This window comes from Centrocercus urophasianus, unplaced genomic scaffold (genome assembly GCF_019232065.1).
Source record: "Centrocercus urophasianus isolate 14NV4802_14NV808 unplaced genomic scaffold, USGS_Curo_1.0 seq_12, whole genome shotgun sequence".
Classification (NCBI taxonomy): domain Eukaryota; kingdom Metazoa; phylum Chordata; class Aves; order Galliformes; family Phasianidae; genus Centrocercus; species Centrocercus urophasianus.
The window spans coordinates 54,264,901-54,283,552 of NW_024884364.1; the positions used below are offsets into that span (position 1 = coordinate 54,264,901).

Sequence of the window (18,652 nt, forward strand, 5' to 3'; positions counted from 1 at the left end):
GCAACATTTTGATGGGCAACAAGAAAATAATTAAAGAATTGCCTTTTATGGTAAGATTTAAAAAAAAACAATGTGGTGATTAAAAAATGATAAATCTTAAGATTTCTTACTAGAAAACATAAAGTTTCAATATTTCAGTTCAGAATTGTTCTTGTTTAGGCCACTCAACAATAAGCTCTGACATTTTGGAAGATTTGATGGCATTGTATCTCCAGAACTGGCCGTTTCCTGGCACATGTGTACTATGGAAAAAAAAATCTAGATTTGCTAGAACATTCTAGAGTTGCTCACAAAGTATACTTAATTTGAAGAGACAATATTTAAGACCAGGATATCCTTAAAGACTGTTCTTGTCTTCAAAGTGAATGTCAGGATGCCTACTAGAAGACTGGTTTAAGCAATTTATTCACGAAAGTACCCCTCTATGCAGCAGTTCGACCTTTCCACTCAGTTGTGCCATCTTCCTGTGTTCTACCTTCCTGCAAAGGGCTGTGCTCCTTTGAAGCCCAAGAAGAGGTCAAAGAGTGGCAAAGGATCTGTTGGGAGCCACCCAAGGGAGATTGCTCCAAGTCTCAACACTAGCTCATTCTGTAGCCTTCGTTCAGCTTTTCTAAGGGACATAAACTCCCTCTCATTCAATGAGAGAAGGCTGGCAGCGAAGTGAGGACAGAGTCCTTATAGTCAGCAAGGCTTCCCATGCCCTTGTGTAGCGTGATGTCCATGCTCTGACATGGTATGTTATTATTCTTAAGTTCTCAATATCTGAAATGGCAGAACTATTAAAAATATAGAAAAGGTTTGTTTTAAAATAACTGTGTACTAAATACATGCTTCTTACATTTCAGGTGCTGTCTAAAATTCCTGAAAATTTCAGTCCTTTTTATCTTTGTGGTAGTCTGCTCTGTAAGTATTGAATTAGCTATCTTTTCCTCTTTCTCCTATTACATTTCTTACGATTAGTTGAAAATGATATTTGGTTTTAGGTGATAAAATAATGTCTCATGGATGGGAACAAGATGGTAAAAACTAGAAATAGTGTTCTGGTCCTTATGCCTAATTAGACAACTGCTCAGTGCACTGCCCTCTACCCTGGACAATGTGGCAGAGAATTTAGTTTTAGGAGAGAGTTGGAATTTTTATGTAATCAATCCTGCATTTAGGATGGCTCTTCAGATACTAATTAAAGCCTGGGAAGTATTGGTATGTTTTCCCCCTTGGCAAAGTGTGTATCTCCTCATGTACAGCCTTTTGAGCAGCAGTTCTCTTGTGGAAGATACTAAAATGTAAACATTTTTTGAGGCACTCTGCTTCCTGTGTGGCTGCTGAAAATGGGCAGTTGGGAGCAGTTCCCACTAGTGAGTATTTACAGTAACTGAGAGTAGGCAGGTCTTCCCCAAAACTGAGGACTGAAAGGAAACTCTAGAAAAAAGACAAGGAAAGAGCTGTGATTTCTAGGAAGATGATAGACCCAGAGTGTCTTTGAAAAATCTTTCTTTCTGTTTTGTCACACTCTTCATTCTCTTTTACTACTCTATGGTACTTTTTTCTTCCTTTGTTGACCTTGTCTTTCTCTGAAAATTATTCTGTCCTTCTCTTCTTTTGCTGAAGACTCCAGGCAAGCTTTTTGTTTTCCTGTCCTGTCATTCTCAGTTCTCTTTCCTTCTACCCTTCCCACCAGAGCTGCTCTTGCTCTTCATTGTACCTCTCTAACCATGTAAGTTCATAATCATTTTTCTTAAATTCACCTAACCATGGTGTCTGTAGAAACACTGGGATAAAATATATTGAAAATGTGACCTGTCGTAAGTTCACTGAGGGAAAATTACTTGTCCTTGACATGTGTACCTGGGCTGCTTTTCAGCTTTGGGGGAAACTTACCTGAAATACTGAAAGCAATCTTAAGATTTTATGTATTGTTTGAAAGTCTTGAAGTTTCTGATATAAGCTTAAGATATTTTTTTTCTCTAGATTTTGTTTGGCATTTACCCAGATCAACGTGTGTCCTGGCAGATGTTGGCTGTCTCGCCTCTGGAAAGCTTCTGTATCCTTCCTTCATTGAAGAAAACTTAAGCTTTGTTAACGAAATGGTTGAATTACTGTTTTCTCTCTTATAGTCAGAGTGGATTTAGTCTCGTCAGAGCATGCGCTGCCCTTAGATTTGTTCTTTGATGCAAACTGCAGTTGTGCATCACATCCAAGCCGGCCGTGATGAATAGTGCCTCTCTGTGGTGCTTTGTGGTTCCCATCCAGTTCTTACATTGAGATTCTGCATGAAACCTGAAGTTTGAAATCCTGATGAGATCAGCTTCTAGAAAATAGCCATGACTGTGACTAGTACAGTCCAATGGCTGCAGCCATTACTCCCCCGGCCAGGGGCTATCATCTGTAGCATGTTTTGAGGATCTTGATGCATGATTCATTGCAGGTGAATGCAAACCTGTGTTTGAAAGGCCTTTGAGGGATGAGCATGATGAACATTCAGTTAGTAAGCAATCAAAAACTTTTGCTAATAAACTACCTTTCTTGTTTCCAATATATTTCTAATTTTATCAGTTTGATCTGCAATTTCTTTTACTAATATTGGAAGATGATTCACTATGGATATATTTTATGAGCATCTAGGGAGCATCATCTTTTGAAAAGGTGCAATAAGAGTTAATTCTTGAAAGATTCATTTTTTCTATTTAATTAGACAGGTCCATAGCTTTAAGGAGGCAGAGTCCATTCTAAGCAGATTTGTTAGCGTTCTCACTATTGCAAATAATGGCACTATTGCAAACAATGTTACACAGCTATTAGTAGGGTAGATGAGGAAGAAAAGGTTAGTGCTTGGGGGCAATTTATAGTGAGAAGCAGGGACTGCTTTTTGGAAGAGAGCAAGAGAGCATTAGCAGGACAAATGAAACCTCACCAGTTAGCTCCCATCGCACCAGGGCTGTAATAACTCAGTTTGCTGAATCAGGGTGTATTGGCATCAAGTCTTTGAGATCAAGTTGTAGTCAACTATCATAGCATAACTTGAGGACTGGGTCTCTTTCCACAGATTTTTGGAACCACAGTTACTGCTCTGTGAGCATTGATTCTGCAACTGGTTATTCTTTTTTCTTGTTTCAGGGAGTGCTATTCGGACTGGGATAATGATTACAATCAAGTATTTCTTTATTTCATGTTTTACATGTAATGTCAAGATGCTTTAGCCAAATAGCTGTCAGACAGAATATAGCATTCTCTTTCTTTATCTGACAAACCTGGAGGTGAAGCTTGTTTGTGTCATATATGTTGAACGCTAGACATTCTGTCCTTTCATTCCTACTCACTGAGCTGGGAGTAAGCAATCCAGAAAAGTCTTGTTTCGTTTTCAAGGTGACAGAATAATTCAAGCAGAAGGGTCATTGAGAGAAATTTGTTTCTAAGTGAGATTTGGAAAAGGTGTGAACAATTCTGAATGTCATCTCACCACTGCTACTAGTCTTTGGTCATGCAGACATAAGCTCATGTGTTTGTGTTGCTTTGTTACATGGTGAAAAACCTTTTGGCTAGGCTTGGATAACACTAACCATTCAGAAAGCAGTGTCGAAGATGTAATTTATGCTGGCTGAAGATTGCAGTATTCTCAGTGGACGTTAAGAGGTAGTCTGAATGTCTACAAGAATTTCATGGTAGGCAGACAGGTGTGCTGTGATAGCTCTTGTCACCAAGCCCATAGAGGTTGTGCATGAGATTATGGGTGGAAGTGTCTTAGCTCATGTGATACTAAATTATGCTAATGATATGCTCTTTCCTCCTTGCTCATGTGTCAAAAGCAGTTGAAATATGTTTAATAGGTACTAAGTATCATTTACTTGTTTTATTTTTTTTTTAAATCCTTCATCTCATTATTATGCTTTTCCAGAAAAGCTCATGTATTTTGAATTGTGTATTGAGTATATACACTCTTATGAATACATATGCATACACTAGAAAAATCTGAAAAATAATAAACTAAAGGTGGAAATTTAAATAATTAAAAAATCAAATGGAGTCACTAGACTTCATCATTCTGGTGTTGCTTAGATATTTGTGTTTTTTTTTTCTCTCATGCACACAAGGTGTCAGACTTGTTTGGAGCTGTGACTTTCTGTCTCTGGCTGCTACTTCTAATATAGTGTGTCTTTAGCACTTTTCCATTTTCTCTAGCTCCTGTTTGATGTTTCCATACCTTTGTTTATTGCTTGCATTTACTTTGGTTGATTTTTCCCCACTAACTTCTGTGTACATTTTAGTATCTCACGTATATCTCCCTTTGCTTTATCTATCCCCATGGATTCTAAGCAGACTGTAGTGCTGAACTGTGCTGGCTGTAGTTTCTGAAAATTGAAGCTTTCCTCCTGTGATTAGTAGAAGCTTTCTGTGTATGTAAGATGTTTTTTAACTCTAATTTGCCTATTGGTGCAAGACCCAAATTAAGTGGATTTAGTACGATTTTTTCAAAGTAGTGGTAATATTGTTCCTTTTTGACAAGACTTAGGATTTATTTTCTCTTAAATTCTAACAATCAACTCTTTAATACCTGACAGAAATAAGTTTATGATAAGGCAAACTTAAAGGATGCCTTTCTGTAGGAAGCAATATTCATTGCCTTGTTAGTGTAAATCTGTGAAGCATTTTCAGACCTTTGGCTGAAAGGCCTTATGTTAAATGGGAAGCATCGATAATTAAAGGGATGATACGCCTTTGGAAAGTGGGTTATAAAAATAGAAGAAGAGATATGGAGTCTGAAATATTATAGCATTTCCTATGTTCTGCCACGTACCTATCCTAAGACATGAACATATTTGTTTTCTGTAAGTCCTAAGCCATTCAAACTTTCAAGTAACTACAGTCAGTTAGCTGGTGAATTACAGAAAGAATAATAAATATTCATTGTGCTTATTCATTAAACACAGAAGTTTTCAGTCTTGAAGAAAGTTCTGAAATACTTGATGGATCCTGTTTGTTCCTTTATTTCAAAAAATTTCTGCCGTGACCTAAGCAAAATTTTAATTGTTTCTTAAGCTACAGGGAACAGACAGCTGGAACAGAAATCTGCAGTAACCTTTGGAATCGAACTAGGCTTTATGAAATTCAGAAATAGTGGGGATTTGTGGGCGCTACTGAGGAATTACACAATCAAACTTTACATTCATTCATTATCATTTAAAGAAGTGCCTGTCTCACTAGTAGAGTACCTTCTTTTCTTTCCCTGCCCCTGATACATTTGTTGCTATTTCTATATTTCAATGGTAGAAATATAGTTTTTTTAAAAGAAAAGGTAAATCTTCTTCTAGTGCAGTCCTGGGTCAATGGGTCTCACATCATCTCTGTCCCTGACAGGTTTTTCAGCAAGTCTTGTTTGCTTCCCTCTCAAGAGCCACAGTATTTATGCCAGTTACTGCTATACATGAGGGAAAGTTAGGGCAGTCTAGATGCAGCAATTTTGTTTTCCTTTTTCAGATTGCTTGTCAGAATGTACTTCTTGTGGTCCTGAAACCTAATAATAACTAGGGTGTGGAATTTGATTTTTTTTCTGTATCTGGTCAAGAATTCTACAATTTTTAAATATATTTTAAATCCTTTCAGTCCTGATCTGATTGCTTCCTTTATATGTTTGATATCTCCTCATTTTAGTTCTTTGGAGTGAGGACTGACATTTTGCAAGTTATTTATATTTGCACAGCACCTGCTGTAAAGAGTTCCTTACTCGCTTGCTCTCTGAGTACTATCACCACAAAACAGAACTTAGGGAAAATGCATCATCTAATGTCACGACTGAACCCTAAAAAAACAGAGTCAAATTGACTAACTAGTGGCTATTTTCACTGGTTTATCTCTCTCCTTGTTAGCTCTGGGAGATTTCATCATGCCTTAGCCAAGCTTAAAATATCAGAATCAGAAAACAGAAAATATATCTTAGCAGTAATAAAATATTAAAATTTACATAATAGGCTAGATTTCTTATTTTGGTTGGATTCAGTGAAACTATTTGGAAAAAAAAAAGTATGAAATTTGATAGGGGAGACATTAGACAGAGAAAACAAGATATGCTGACCTTATTATCAAATTCCTTGCTGAGGTAGAATGAGTTTGAATGATGGGTGCAAATGTGTTAATCACAGAGCAAGAAAAGGTCACTAGAAAAACTTGTAATCATGCCATGACCATTGGTGACACTGAAAATCACCTTTTCTGCTCCCTGAGACAGAGATATTTATAGAAAGAAAGACTATGAGGAAAAGAATGCGCTTGGGGTGTTGAAAGCTTTTCAGCTTCCAAGAACTTAAAAAATGGGTTCTTCTCCCAGGCAGTATAAGTAACTAACTGAATGAAAAAACAAAACAAACAAACAAAAAAACACAACCAAAACAAAACACCACCACCAACAAAACAAACAAACAAACTCCTCAGATGTTGCTTTAGCCCTCTACTGTCAGACAATCTTCAGTCATTTTTTGCTTGAAGAAGACATTTAAAAATTATTTGTTGCTGGAAATGAACTAAGCATTTTGGTCTGCAGGCAGTATTCAAGCTTCTAAGAGGATGGATGAAGGCTAGACCATATTCATTGGCAGGCAAAAAAGCAGAATATCAAGGCATATTTGAGAAAACTAATGAAACTTCTGAAACTGATAGAGCACAGAGAGAAAGGGTGGAACCAAAGTAGAGAAAAATGGAACCAAACTCTCCAAAAAGGGAAAAGAGGAGGAGGAATTACAGTGAATTCTTCAAATGGGGAAACCAAGAGCTATAGAAGAGCATGAATTTCCGCTTTGTATACTTTGAAGAGATGATCAAAAGACAAAATTGCAGAGAGATGTAGAATTTCTAAGAATTCTAAGAACATTCTTAGAATGTTCTTAACCCTGGTTAAGAATAATATATAAAAATAGATTCTAAAGCCCAGGAGGAAAAAAAGTCTTTTAAAAATGAGAAAAACATAAGAAACCAGCATGAGCAATATATCAGGATCATTAGTATATATGCACATTGGAAGCTCAGTGAAAGAAAATCATTACATGTAATAATCTCAAGGTACATTTTACAGGAAGCAGAGTACATGATGTAACTAGATGTTAAAGAAGGCATAAAGTCAGCGTGCAAATAGAGAGTCTCTGTCAATAATGGCTTTTCAGATGGTTCTGTACATAAGGCATAAATGCCTGGATGGAGAGTAAAGCACGGATGAAGTACTTAGGGTGTGACTCATCCCTTCTACCTGAGTCAGTCATTCCAGGCTCTATTTATATAGTTCATAGACACTTGGTGCTTCTAATATGATGGTGCAAAATGAGACAATGAATTCCATCTCCCCTTTTTCAATGATTTAAAACAAATTAAAGCAAACAACTCAAAAGCAGATGTCCATGTCACGGAAACAGAAACTGGTAGATAAATAACAATATAAATTGTTATAAATCAAACAGGATAAGTTTAGCCACTGTATCCTGTTCCATCTTGTGGTTTGTGTAAGCTACAAAAAAGTGAAATGATATGAGGTCACTCTTGTGTGTTCTGAAATACCTTCTAGGAGCAGAAATACAGCTCATGGTTTAGTGCTGAGCGATGGACCTAGTCTGGTGCCAGATGTAATTACATAGAGCCACTCTGTAGTGGTGCACAAAGCATATGCAACCCCAAATCCCTTGACAGGATAATTCACAACAGTAATATAATTTCAAGAATGGAACTACATAAAAATGAGGCAGCTTAGCCAAAGTGGAATAAAAATAACAGCTCCAGCTTTAAATCTTGTCAGGGAGATTTCTTGCTTTAAAGGCACATACTGAAATCTGTGTTTCATAAATGTTCAGAAAAGAGAAAAAAGAAAACATGTATCATGTTTAAAATGCAGAGTTAAAGAGAATATTGGAAATAAAAAGACAGTTTCTAAAAGTTGAAGTCATATATGAATGGTCAAAATGGAAAAGAGACCACATTCTTGTAATTTAAGGGAAATATAAAGCCAAGGTAAGGCATGACAGAAGTGTGCTGAGGAGCAGACTGAGAAAAATGGCTGGTAAAAAACCCACCTTTTGGTTTATCTAGGTGTAGCTGAAGTTTTTTCCTAATTTAGCCTGAGTCTACCTTTCATAAAGGCTGCGATCTGCTGCTGTGTAACAATGGAATTATGACAGTTGCCAAATAGAGTTTGGAGAAAGATAACTGTTGGAACTTCAGCAGACCAGAGAATGATGTTCAGTGCCACCTGCACTCAAAGGAGAATGTTTTTATGCTAGGAATCTTCCTGATGGTTTTATAAATGTTTTGAAGAGAATGGAAAAATGTTCTTAAGTATGCCCCTATTTAGAGGAAAATAAGGTAAGAACCACTCTTCTTGAAAATAAGGTTTCATTTTTCCCCATTTAATTTTAAACATTCTGTATAATAGCTTCTGAATGTGACATCTGAGTAATTATAAGATATATTTTAAAAGTATTTCTTAAAAGGAAGCCTCCTTAACTATATGCACCTGAAGCTTTTTGAGACATGAATTACTGGCTACATTTCTGATAAAAAACAGACAGTCAAAAAGTGTCCCAAATCATTGGGTTAATAACTAGGTCAGCAGGCTTATAGAAGGTATAATTAATGTCTCAAGTTAGAGATATACACATAGTTCAAGTGTAGAGTAATATTATGTATTAGGACACCAAAAAACTATGATGCCATGTCACAAGTGGAGTTTGTCTCCTGATTCATTACTTCTGGAGTTAATTTTTATGGTTTCCTGTGAAATTTCTTTAAGCAAATAGATGCTTGTGTTTGTTCATGTATGTTCATTCTTAATGAACAGTGTGTCAATGGTGATGCTGATGGCTTGCCAAGCTAAACAGGGAGACATATTATTTTGCGAAGTACTCACTCCTCACCTGCCACTAGATGATAGAATCACAGAATGGTTTGGTTTGGAACAGAACTTAAATCCCACCTAGCCCCAATCCCTGCCATGGGCAGGGCTGCTGCCCACCAATTCAGCTGCCCAGGGTCCCATCCAACCTGGCTTTGAGTGCCTCCAGGGATGGGGCACCACAGCTTCTCTGGGCAGCTGTGCCAGTGCCTCACCGCCTCTGAATGAGGAATTTTCTCTTTATACCTAATCTAAATGTCCCTTGTTTTATTTTAAAGCCATTCCCCTTGTCCTATCACTAAGCTTTCCTTTTTCCCCAAGCCCACAAAGATGATTCTTTCTCAACCATGCCAAAAGTGGATTCCTAGCAATACTGTGTTTAAACAGCCCTAGATGTTCTCAGACTAGTTAAGCCAAGCTTCTAATATGTTTGTCTCTCATGGTTGGCTGATTTCTTAATTATATTAGTCTGGGAATGTTGTTTGACCACATCTCATGCTAGATGCTCAAAAGAAAAAGAAAGAAAAGATAGAAAAGGAGTGAAGGAGAAAGAGACAATTAGCATTCTCAGAGGAGCTTGATTATGTATTTCTAGGTGTTAGAAAACTTATGAATTAAATTTTGACCAGAAACCCAAATTCTACACCACAAATGGAGAATTAATTCTGATTTAATTTTCCACATGGTTACAGCTTGCACAGTGTTTTCCCCAGTGTAATTTCAGGTATGTTTAAATGGCCCAGTTAATGATGCAGACTTTCTTCTCTACAAGCACTTAAAGAGCCTTACTTCACAAGCTCTCTCAGAGACCGATCTCAAGATTTGCAAGGAAAGGACAGAAGGATTTGTTGTGATTCTTTAAGTTCTTTTTCCTTAGGAAACCAGGCCAAAACTGTGCTACTTGGTGAAGAGGTAAACATCTGTTTTCTTCCTTTCATAGTTCCTTATGTATTTTAGCATTTTAGGTGAGTAATATGTTTTCAATATAAATTGACTCATCTTTTTTTTTTTTTTTTTTTTTTTTTAATTGGAATATCTTCAACTCACTTTTACTGGAAACTTACACCTTAACAAGTTTATTGACAGCTATGAATTTGACAGACTTTCGTGACTCTGCTCTGTTGAAGTTAGACATAGGAGGCCCATTTGCAGCAGATGTAGCTGACGAACAAACACAAGAATACATTTTAGTACAAGTCAGCCAAACTGAAGAAACTGGATCAAGGAGGAGACGCCAACAGCAGGTGATAGTCTTTGTATTCTCTTTCACTTTTTCTGAGTTGCGTTAAATCTTTTGTTTTTCATCACTGTGTTTGAGTTGGTTGTGTTTTTCCCTGTGGTAAAATTGGTGTCAACATCGGCATTAGAAAAATAATTAGAACAGCAAAGTTACATTTTCCTCTGTCATTGTGAGATTTCCTCTAGCTTTCAATACTTATCAAAAATCTGTAAAACATATGTCCCTTTAAAGTTCACACATTAAAAATTGGCAACATTTCAAGAATTGTCTTAGAAAGATGAAACAAGTGCAAAGTGCCTTTTCACACTCACTGGAATATATTTTCACATTTTGTTGGAATTATTTTCTCACACACGCCATCACCTGTATTGTCTTTAATTCTCTTCAGGCTTTGACATTGTTTATAACAATGTCGTGCTGCTCCCTTCTTGAGAACTCAGTGGAGGATCTTTTATGATGTGTCATTGTGTATCACTGAACAATGGAGAACAGCTTCATCGTTTAATAAATAGTATTGGCATATAAACAGCAGCCTCTCATTCCACATGAGGTGAATGTCCTGTCTCTACCAGTGACAACTTACCCTGTAATGTCAACAGTTTTCCCATGTACAGCCAATCTCACGGTCTACATCAAAAGATTAGTTCCACTACCTCAGTGTGCGGAACAAAACTGCAATGTCAGTTACTCTCTCAAAAGTCCCAGGCCTGTGATGTGGAGGTTAACCCATGCTGCTGGCCGTGATCCCCAAGGATCCTCCACACTGCTGCAGAATATCACTTCCAGCTGGCACTCCAGGGATAGTCCTCGAGGATGGTCCCAGAATGAGAGGATGAGTTTGCCCCAAACTGAGGGCTGCTAATATACCTAACGAAGTGTTATGAATATAGCCTGGTGCATGTGTTCTTCATAATAAGAAGTTCTCCAAACTGTAAAGGAGATAGAATGAAGAGGTATGAATGATAAAATGAAAAGGCAAATGGTATCCTGATCTCCACCAAAAGAGGGGTGGCCAGCAGGGACAGGGAGGTGATTGTCCCCCTCTACTCTGCTCTTGTGAGGCCCCAACTGGAGCACTGTGCCCAGGTATGGAGCCCCAGTACAAGAAAGACAGGGAGCTGTTGGAGATGGTCCAGACGAGAGCCACAAAGATGATCAGGGGACTGGAGCACCTCCCCTGTGAGGACAGGCTGAGGGAGCTGGGCTTGTTCAACCTGGAGAAAAGAAGGCTATGGGGTGACCTCACTGCAGTCTTTCAATACCTAAAGGGAGCCTACAAACCGGAGGGGAATCGACTCTTTGAGAGGGTTGATAGCTGCAGGACAAGGGGAAATGGTTTTAAGTTGAGGGAGGGGAGATTTAGGTTGGACATCAGGGGGAAATTCTTTATCCAGAGAGTGGTGAGGTGCTGGAACAGGCTGCCCAGAGAGGTTGTGGATGCCCCGTCCCTGGAGGTGTTCAAGGCCAGGTTGGATGGGGCCCTGGGCAGCCTGGTCTAGTATTGAATGTGGATGTTGGCAGCCCTGCATGTGGCAGGGGGGTTGGAGATTCATGATCCTTGAAGTCCCTCCCAACCCAGGCCATTCTGTGATTCTGTGATTCTGTATAAAACCTCAGAATAGAGACTTACCACTTTAACTGATGTTTATAATATTACCTGACTCTTTTGCAGGTGGTATACAACTGGTCTTTACCCTTAAGTTCAAGAAGAAATCAGCAAATCATCACAACCAGAACCTTTCAGATACCAAACAGGTTGGCTAAGAGGCTGGGATATGAGCCATTGAAGTAGTAGTTTACACAGACTTGATGGTAAAATAATAAGATAGCATTTTAGAAATAATATGTCACTCCCTGTTTCAAAAGGTCAGGGAAGTGTGAACCCCCTTTACTTTTTAAATGAATTTCCAAAGTTGGGTTATTTTCCAAACAAAGATATTTGTAAGGATAGAGTGAAAATATTTGAGAAGTCTCTCACAATTGTAAAAAAGAAAACAAAACAAAACAGCACATAGATATATTTATAGATATTCGTTATAAAACGAATATTCATTTTCACTCAAGAAGAAAACAGAACTTCTCTTCTTTTTCCCAGAGGCACCATCTTCTTAAACATTCAAGCTCTCCTGCAGCAACCTGGAAGTGTTCCTCTCTCCATGAAACATCAATACCTTCATGCAAATGTAGAGGCACAAGTAACAATTGCATCCATCATCTTAGTAGGCGTCTATGTGCTGATCATACTGGAAGTAAGTCATGTTTTGTGTTGTAATTTTATTTTTGCCCTTCACTGCAAATGGAACATGAGGAAGAGTTTTGTTCTTGGCATTTAACATACTTCTAAAATCTGTATCTGAATCTGTGCTGTATCTTTATCGTTGTTAATGAACTAAATAAGATATGTGTGAGGAAATTGTTCTGAATTATAGCCAATTCTGGCTTATACAAAAGTTATACAAACAATGCAGTGGTTCTTGCATATTCTTCTGTTAGTGTCTCTTTATGTTTTAATACTTTTTAAAGGATTATAATTTGGCTGTGAGAGTAAAAATAATTTTGGTTCATAAGCAGTGTGGAAAATCCTTGGTTAAAAACCAATTAACTTAAAAACATATTAAGAAAAAAAAACGTTGGTTATTCTTTTTTCTAAGGAACCTCAAACAGTAATTTGGTGTGCTTTTTAAAGGTTAAACTGAGCACACTTTTTAGTATGAGTGACATTTAGAAATGCTTTTACTGTGCCACTTAAAGAGGAACTAGAATCTGAATTAACATGAGGAAGTCAAAGGATGCAGGAACTTTAAACATTTAACTTCATTTGAAAGTCTTGAGCCACCAAATTCAAAGAAAATGCTTAAAATCAGCACCAAGGATGAAAAATATGTCAGAAATAACTCAAGCTCCGACAGATATCTTTGAACTGAAAACACCTACTTTCTGAGTATCTTGAAATAAAGTACAGGTGCAGGAGCCCACATTTTATTCCCCCCCTTTTATTAGTTCTTGTGAGTGATAACAATCTCGATGAATTCTCAAGTTGAATCACACCAGATTTCTACTTGTATGAAACACGAATCATGTCTATACGGCATTTAGTAATGTCTAGCATGCTTACCATATCTTTACTGTAACTTAAATTTTTCATCGTGTTACCTGCTAAAATGATAAGAAAGATAGGTGAACAGCTTCTTAACAAATATTAATGGCACATACAATATGACAGATACTTTAGACATTTAGATTTGGTCATTCAGGAATAGTGATTTATTTCTATGCATTTTATACATGAAAAAGGAGATTTAATATTTAGAGAGGGACTTGGGCTAGATATTGATATAAATATACGAAAGCATGCAATGCAACATCAAAACAATTGCAATGCTTTTTAATGCAGTTTTTAGTTTTGAAGAAGCTATGTAATCCTATAGCAATTGCAAAATCTTGTTTTTAAAATATATGTAGTACCTGAGGTTACATGTTTTCATTGTAGAAAACCACTTTGGAACAATTCTTGGGTCAAAGGAAATGAAGGTTTGAAACTGAAGAGCAAAGCCAAGGAAAACATTAATTTTCCTGTTGTTTATAAGAAAAAGCTCTAAAACCACTAGTTTTTTTTTATTGTTTCCGTGAAATGATCAAGGAAAAATTTCTGTTCTTGGCAGAAAAATTATTTCATCACTTTCAAAGACAGAAATAGATCTTTACCTGTAAATTTTGAATTAAAGATGTGGGAATTCACCTATTGAATCATGGTTTTAGCTTTCTCCAGAGTAGCTGTAGAAATGACAAATGCTACAACTAGAGTAAATTTTAAACTATAAATATATAAGCTAGCAATAACTGAGATAGAAATAGAACTTCACTGTTTTTCAGTTCCCCCATGGATCTCTTCCAAGAGATGGATGTTAATATTTTTAGTATATGTAACACTGGCTTATCTCATATTTGCTATTTATAACTTTAGTGCCTGAAGTTGTGCTTTCTCAACACATTGCACTTTATTCCATTAGCTGTTATCACTGTTAGAGAAATCAATTGGTGTTGCTGCAGGAGTGATCTCTCATGGATTTTCATTTTTCTGTGCTGTTGCTCTCCTTCTTTTATCTGTCTTTATTGCAGTTTACTGTGTTTTATTAATTGTCATTGCCAATATAGGTTCAACTTCAGGCATTGTGTTCACCCAAGTGCATTTTAGAACTATATTTTCACATATTTTCTTGTATCTGTGAAGAAATAGTTGGGATTTTATCTGTCACAATGCACAAGAGCTATCTGAAGGTTTGCATCTAGCTGCTTTTGCACAGCTCTTTTCCTAATACAGGAAATCACATCACATTCCTGAATTCAACAGTCCACATTCTTCCACATTCCTGAACTCCACAGTCCCCATCATTTTTGTTAGTCACCAGGGAATGTACAGCAGAACAGGCTGCAAGAGCTTTTGCCTCCCACAGACACAGATGATGGGAAGAACTCTGATGAAGGAGCATGTTATGATTGAAAGACGAACTTCATTTACTGTAAACTGTCATTTTCTCCAATCTTACACCAGTTCAAAGACATAGGAAAATTCTGCTCTGAAGCAGTTGTTTTCATCTTTATCAGCACCAAATCTGTAGGACATACATCAAGTACCATTCCCTGTTCAGTAGAAAAGTCTCGATGTCTTCTGAAGAAAGACTGATAGAATCATAGAATGTCTTAGGTTGGAAGAGATCTTATATATAATTTAGTTTCAACCTTCTGCCATGGGTAGGGCTGCCCCCCACCAGCTCAGCTGCCCAAGGCCCCATCCAACCTGGCCTTGAGCACCTTCAGGGATGGGGCACCACAGCTTCTCTGGGCAGCTGTGCCAGCACCTCACTGCCCTCTGAGTAAAGAATTTCTTCCTAACATCTAATCTAAATCTACTCTCTTTTAGTTTAAAGCCATTAATTTCCCCCTTGTCCTATCACCATCAGACCATAAGAAGTTGGTTCTCCCCTTGTGGTAAGGGCCAAATGAGGTCTCTCCAGAGCTTTCTCCAGGCTGAACAAGCCCAACTCCCTCAACCTTTCTTCATAGGAAAAGTGCTCCAGGCTTCTGATTATCTCTGGGGCCTCTTCTAGAGCCACCCCAACAGTTCCACATCCTTTTGGTACTAAGTCTTGTTACGCTGTGGAGCCTGGTTTCTTCATGCATTTATTTTTAGTGTTGCTTCTTTTAAAACTGTTTATATGTTATTTAATCATAAAAATTTGAAACACATTTCTGGCTAAGAAGATACTAATTTTGCCTCTCCAGTTTCTAACGGTTTCTTTTATAGACTTGCCAGAAATGTGAATATTTTTGTACTTCACTATCCCACTCTACTCCTTGATATTGCCTTAAACTCTGGATATCTCTTACTTACATTTTCTTAGTAAGACCTGTGTGTTCTCTTTTTTCTTTATTTTTTTTTTATTTTCCATATAATCATTCTTTCCTTCAGAAAGTGGACATTCATCCACTTGAAATTGGTTTTTCTTCGTATATTGAACAGTCACATCATTGCATTTCAGTCTTCGCTGCCCTCCCCTTCTCCTAGAGGAGAAAGAAGAAAAATATATATTTCTCATGGTATTTCTGAAATAATCTAATCCATACCATTTTGTAGACTTTGTAGAAAACAATGCAGTATTTCATTTTATTCTTGGAAGCCAACACTGCACAGGAAATTAAAGCAAGGGTACATTAAATTAAAATAAAACAGCAACAACAAAAGAGAATAAAAAGATAAAAAGGTGGTTTGTGTTTACCTGCTTTGATCTTGGTTCCTGAGGAAGAAATGGATTGTAAGTATGCTTTCACCCAGGTCTATGGGGAAAGCTGGTGTAAAGTGCAGATGTCCAGAGTTTGATGTTGATGTTGCTGTACTGAATTAGTTCACAATGTATTTCAAGAAAGAGTCTTTCTAGTTTTGATCCTCAAAACATGTAGCCCTCTTTGATTGAGAATTTTTCAGAAAAAAAAAATTCTAACTAAAAATCTTAGAAAATTTACTTTTTGCCTTCTTATCTGAAAAGAATGTTTGAAGCAGAAAAGCATATGCTCTCTATTGCCTTCTTTGATCAAAATTAATTTTCCACCACAGCACTTTTATATTTGTATAAATTATTTCTTACACACTATTTGCTCAGATTTGATAAGCATTCATGTAGAATCTTTTTTTCCATTGATACAGCATAACCAAGTAAAAGTGAGATGGTTAAAAATCTCATTTTTTCCTATGCAATACAGTGAGATACCTTTGACTTCTCCCTTTTTGTGCGTGGTAGAGTATACAGGTAGTGGGATAATATACTGATTACCTTTTAAAAAAATCTATCTGCCTATTCTTATATTAAAATATTTGTTAATGTTATAATGTTATATTAGTATTTAGACAAAAAATCTTGAGTTGATAAAGCTCTTATTTGTTATTAGTAATTGCATATTTGTAGTTATGTTGGAACTGCATTAATTAGGAATATGTGCGGAGGAATCTGTTTATTATTACAGCATAGAGATCACTAATTTGGACAAATTATTAATTGTGTACTCTTGTTCAATATTTTCCATTAATAGTATAGTTCATGTTGAGGGCTAAAATGGAGTGTTAGCTGTTTATGATATTTAAATAAACCAGAAAGTATGAAGGAAATGATCTTTAAAAAATGTTTTAGTGACTTTATTAAATAATGAAAAAGTTACCACTATCATGGTATATGGAATGAAAGTGATACTTTCAGGAATTTGAAATTCTGCACTTGAGAGCCTCCACTGAAATTGTTTTATCACAAGAATTATCATTCATATTCCCTTATGTAGCTAACTCTAAGGAAGATCTTGCTGGTATCTTCCAAACAGCATTTTAGTGACCTGACATCTTGAATGATTTTTACAGGTCTGTATTACCTTTTAAAATGCAAATATGTGAAAGTGCAAAATCTGCCCTTAAAAGGTCTAGCTTCTAATTTTTTGAAGAGTGGACTTATAATCACAATTTTATTAATTTATGGAAATGGATAATATCAGTTTCTTTCCATATTTCCTTTCTATTATTAACTGGTTTAAATTATGAATAAGCATCCCTTAAGCTCAATTACTTTAATACAAAATAGAGTGATTTTTAATAGCAACTAACCAGCAGAAATTAGCTGCAGACATCAAAATTACTACACAATTTAGTATGCAGTTTAGTGCAACCATTTTTCCAGCATTGTGGGCTGGTTGAACCAATATCAGAAATCACTTATACAAATGAAATAAGGCAGTTTTTTAATATTACTGTCCATGCTCGCAAAGTCCTTTTTTTTTTGTAAAAAAAATAATAATAATAGTAACAATAATAAAAATAATAAATATACTTATTTCGAATAGGGTGGCTATTTGAATACTTTCATGCTTTAGAGAGGGAATAAGAAAACTGAAAAAATATTTGCTAGGATATGAAACATAATATGAAGAGACTGTGAAAGGCTAATCTTAAGGGAGATCTTTTTTTCAGATGAGGAGAGTCATAGAAACTCTGGATGAGCTTACTCTGCATGGTTTGTCACTTCCCATCCATTCTCATATTGATTGGTGATTAAATATAGACAGAAGAGTGTGGATTAGTCTTCCCACTTCCACATATGACCTACCAAAAATTGCTAGTAAAGGGACAGAAGAAAATCCATTGCTTTTCTGGAAAAGACATTGAAAAAAAAAAAAAAAAAAAAAGAAAAAAGAAAATCAGGACAACTGCTCTCCTCGTCCCTTATGTGAATTAATATGTTCCTGCAGTTATTATTTCCAGTCATGCTAGTTTGTAAAAATTGTGAAGTATTAAAACACTGTTGGTGTTGACAGAAAAATAGAGTAGGTTATCAGAAGGAACCATCTATATTTCTTAGTGAAGAGTCTGAGCTGTATCTCATCGGACAAGACAAAATTTGTCCTCATCTGCCTTTATGACTGGGGCTGGTTAGGGAGAAAAAGAGCACAAGGTGGGGGCAGAGCTGAAAAAGCAATGTCCTTGTGTTTGCCAGCCATCCTCCAGCTGTACAAACATGACGGAGAGCAAAGACTTCTTGATTCTCTTGATGATCTATGCCATTTTACATGAAGATAGATATTTACATGAGATAGAAATGGAGCCAATAGGACCCATAGAGCAAACTCGCTAGATGGAGGCATAGATCATTAATGCTGGTTGTTCCACGAAATCTGAATACAGTGTGGTGACACCTAAAATGTAAAATCCAGTAGAGTAATCTAGCTTCAAGAAAAATTTAGATACCTCAGGAGCATGCTGGCTGCATCTTTCCTCGACAGCAGGTAATTTTAAGTCTTCTATCTTTACAATGAGAGTGAATGAAGTGCTGGAACAGGCTGCCCAGAGAGGTTGTGGATGCCCCATCCATGGAGGTGTTCAAGGCCAGGCTGGGTGGGGCCCTGGGCAGCCTGATCTTGTATTAAATGGGAAGGTTGGCAGCCCTGCCTGTGGGTTGGATCTTTATGATCCTTGAGGTCCCTTCCAACCCAAACCATTCTATGATTCTATGATT

At 36.8% G+C, this 18,652-nt stretch overlaps 1 protein-coding gene across 1 annotated transcript in view; it reads left to right on the forward strand.

Annotated features, from left to right (window-relative positions):
• Positions 1-18,652, forward strand: part of OCA2 (OCA2 melanosomal transmembrane protein) — a 232,421-nt gene that overhangs the window by 26,022 nt on the left and 187,747 nt on the right. Inside the window, exons 4-8 of the mRNA XM_042810547.1 lie at positions 846-903; positions 1,969-2,041; positions 9,950-10,107; positions 11,776-11,858; positions 12,199-12,352. Of these exons, the coding sequence (XP_042666481.1) occupies positions 846-903; positions 1,969-2,041; positions 9,950-10,107; positions 11,776-11,858; positions 12,199-12,352 (526 nt within the window). The remainder of the gene's footprint in view (positions 1-845; positions 904-1,968; positions 2,042-9,949; positions 10,108-11,775; positions 11,859-12,198; positions 12,353-18,652) is intronic.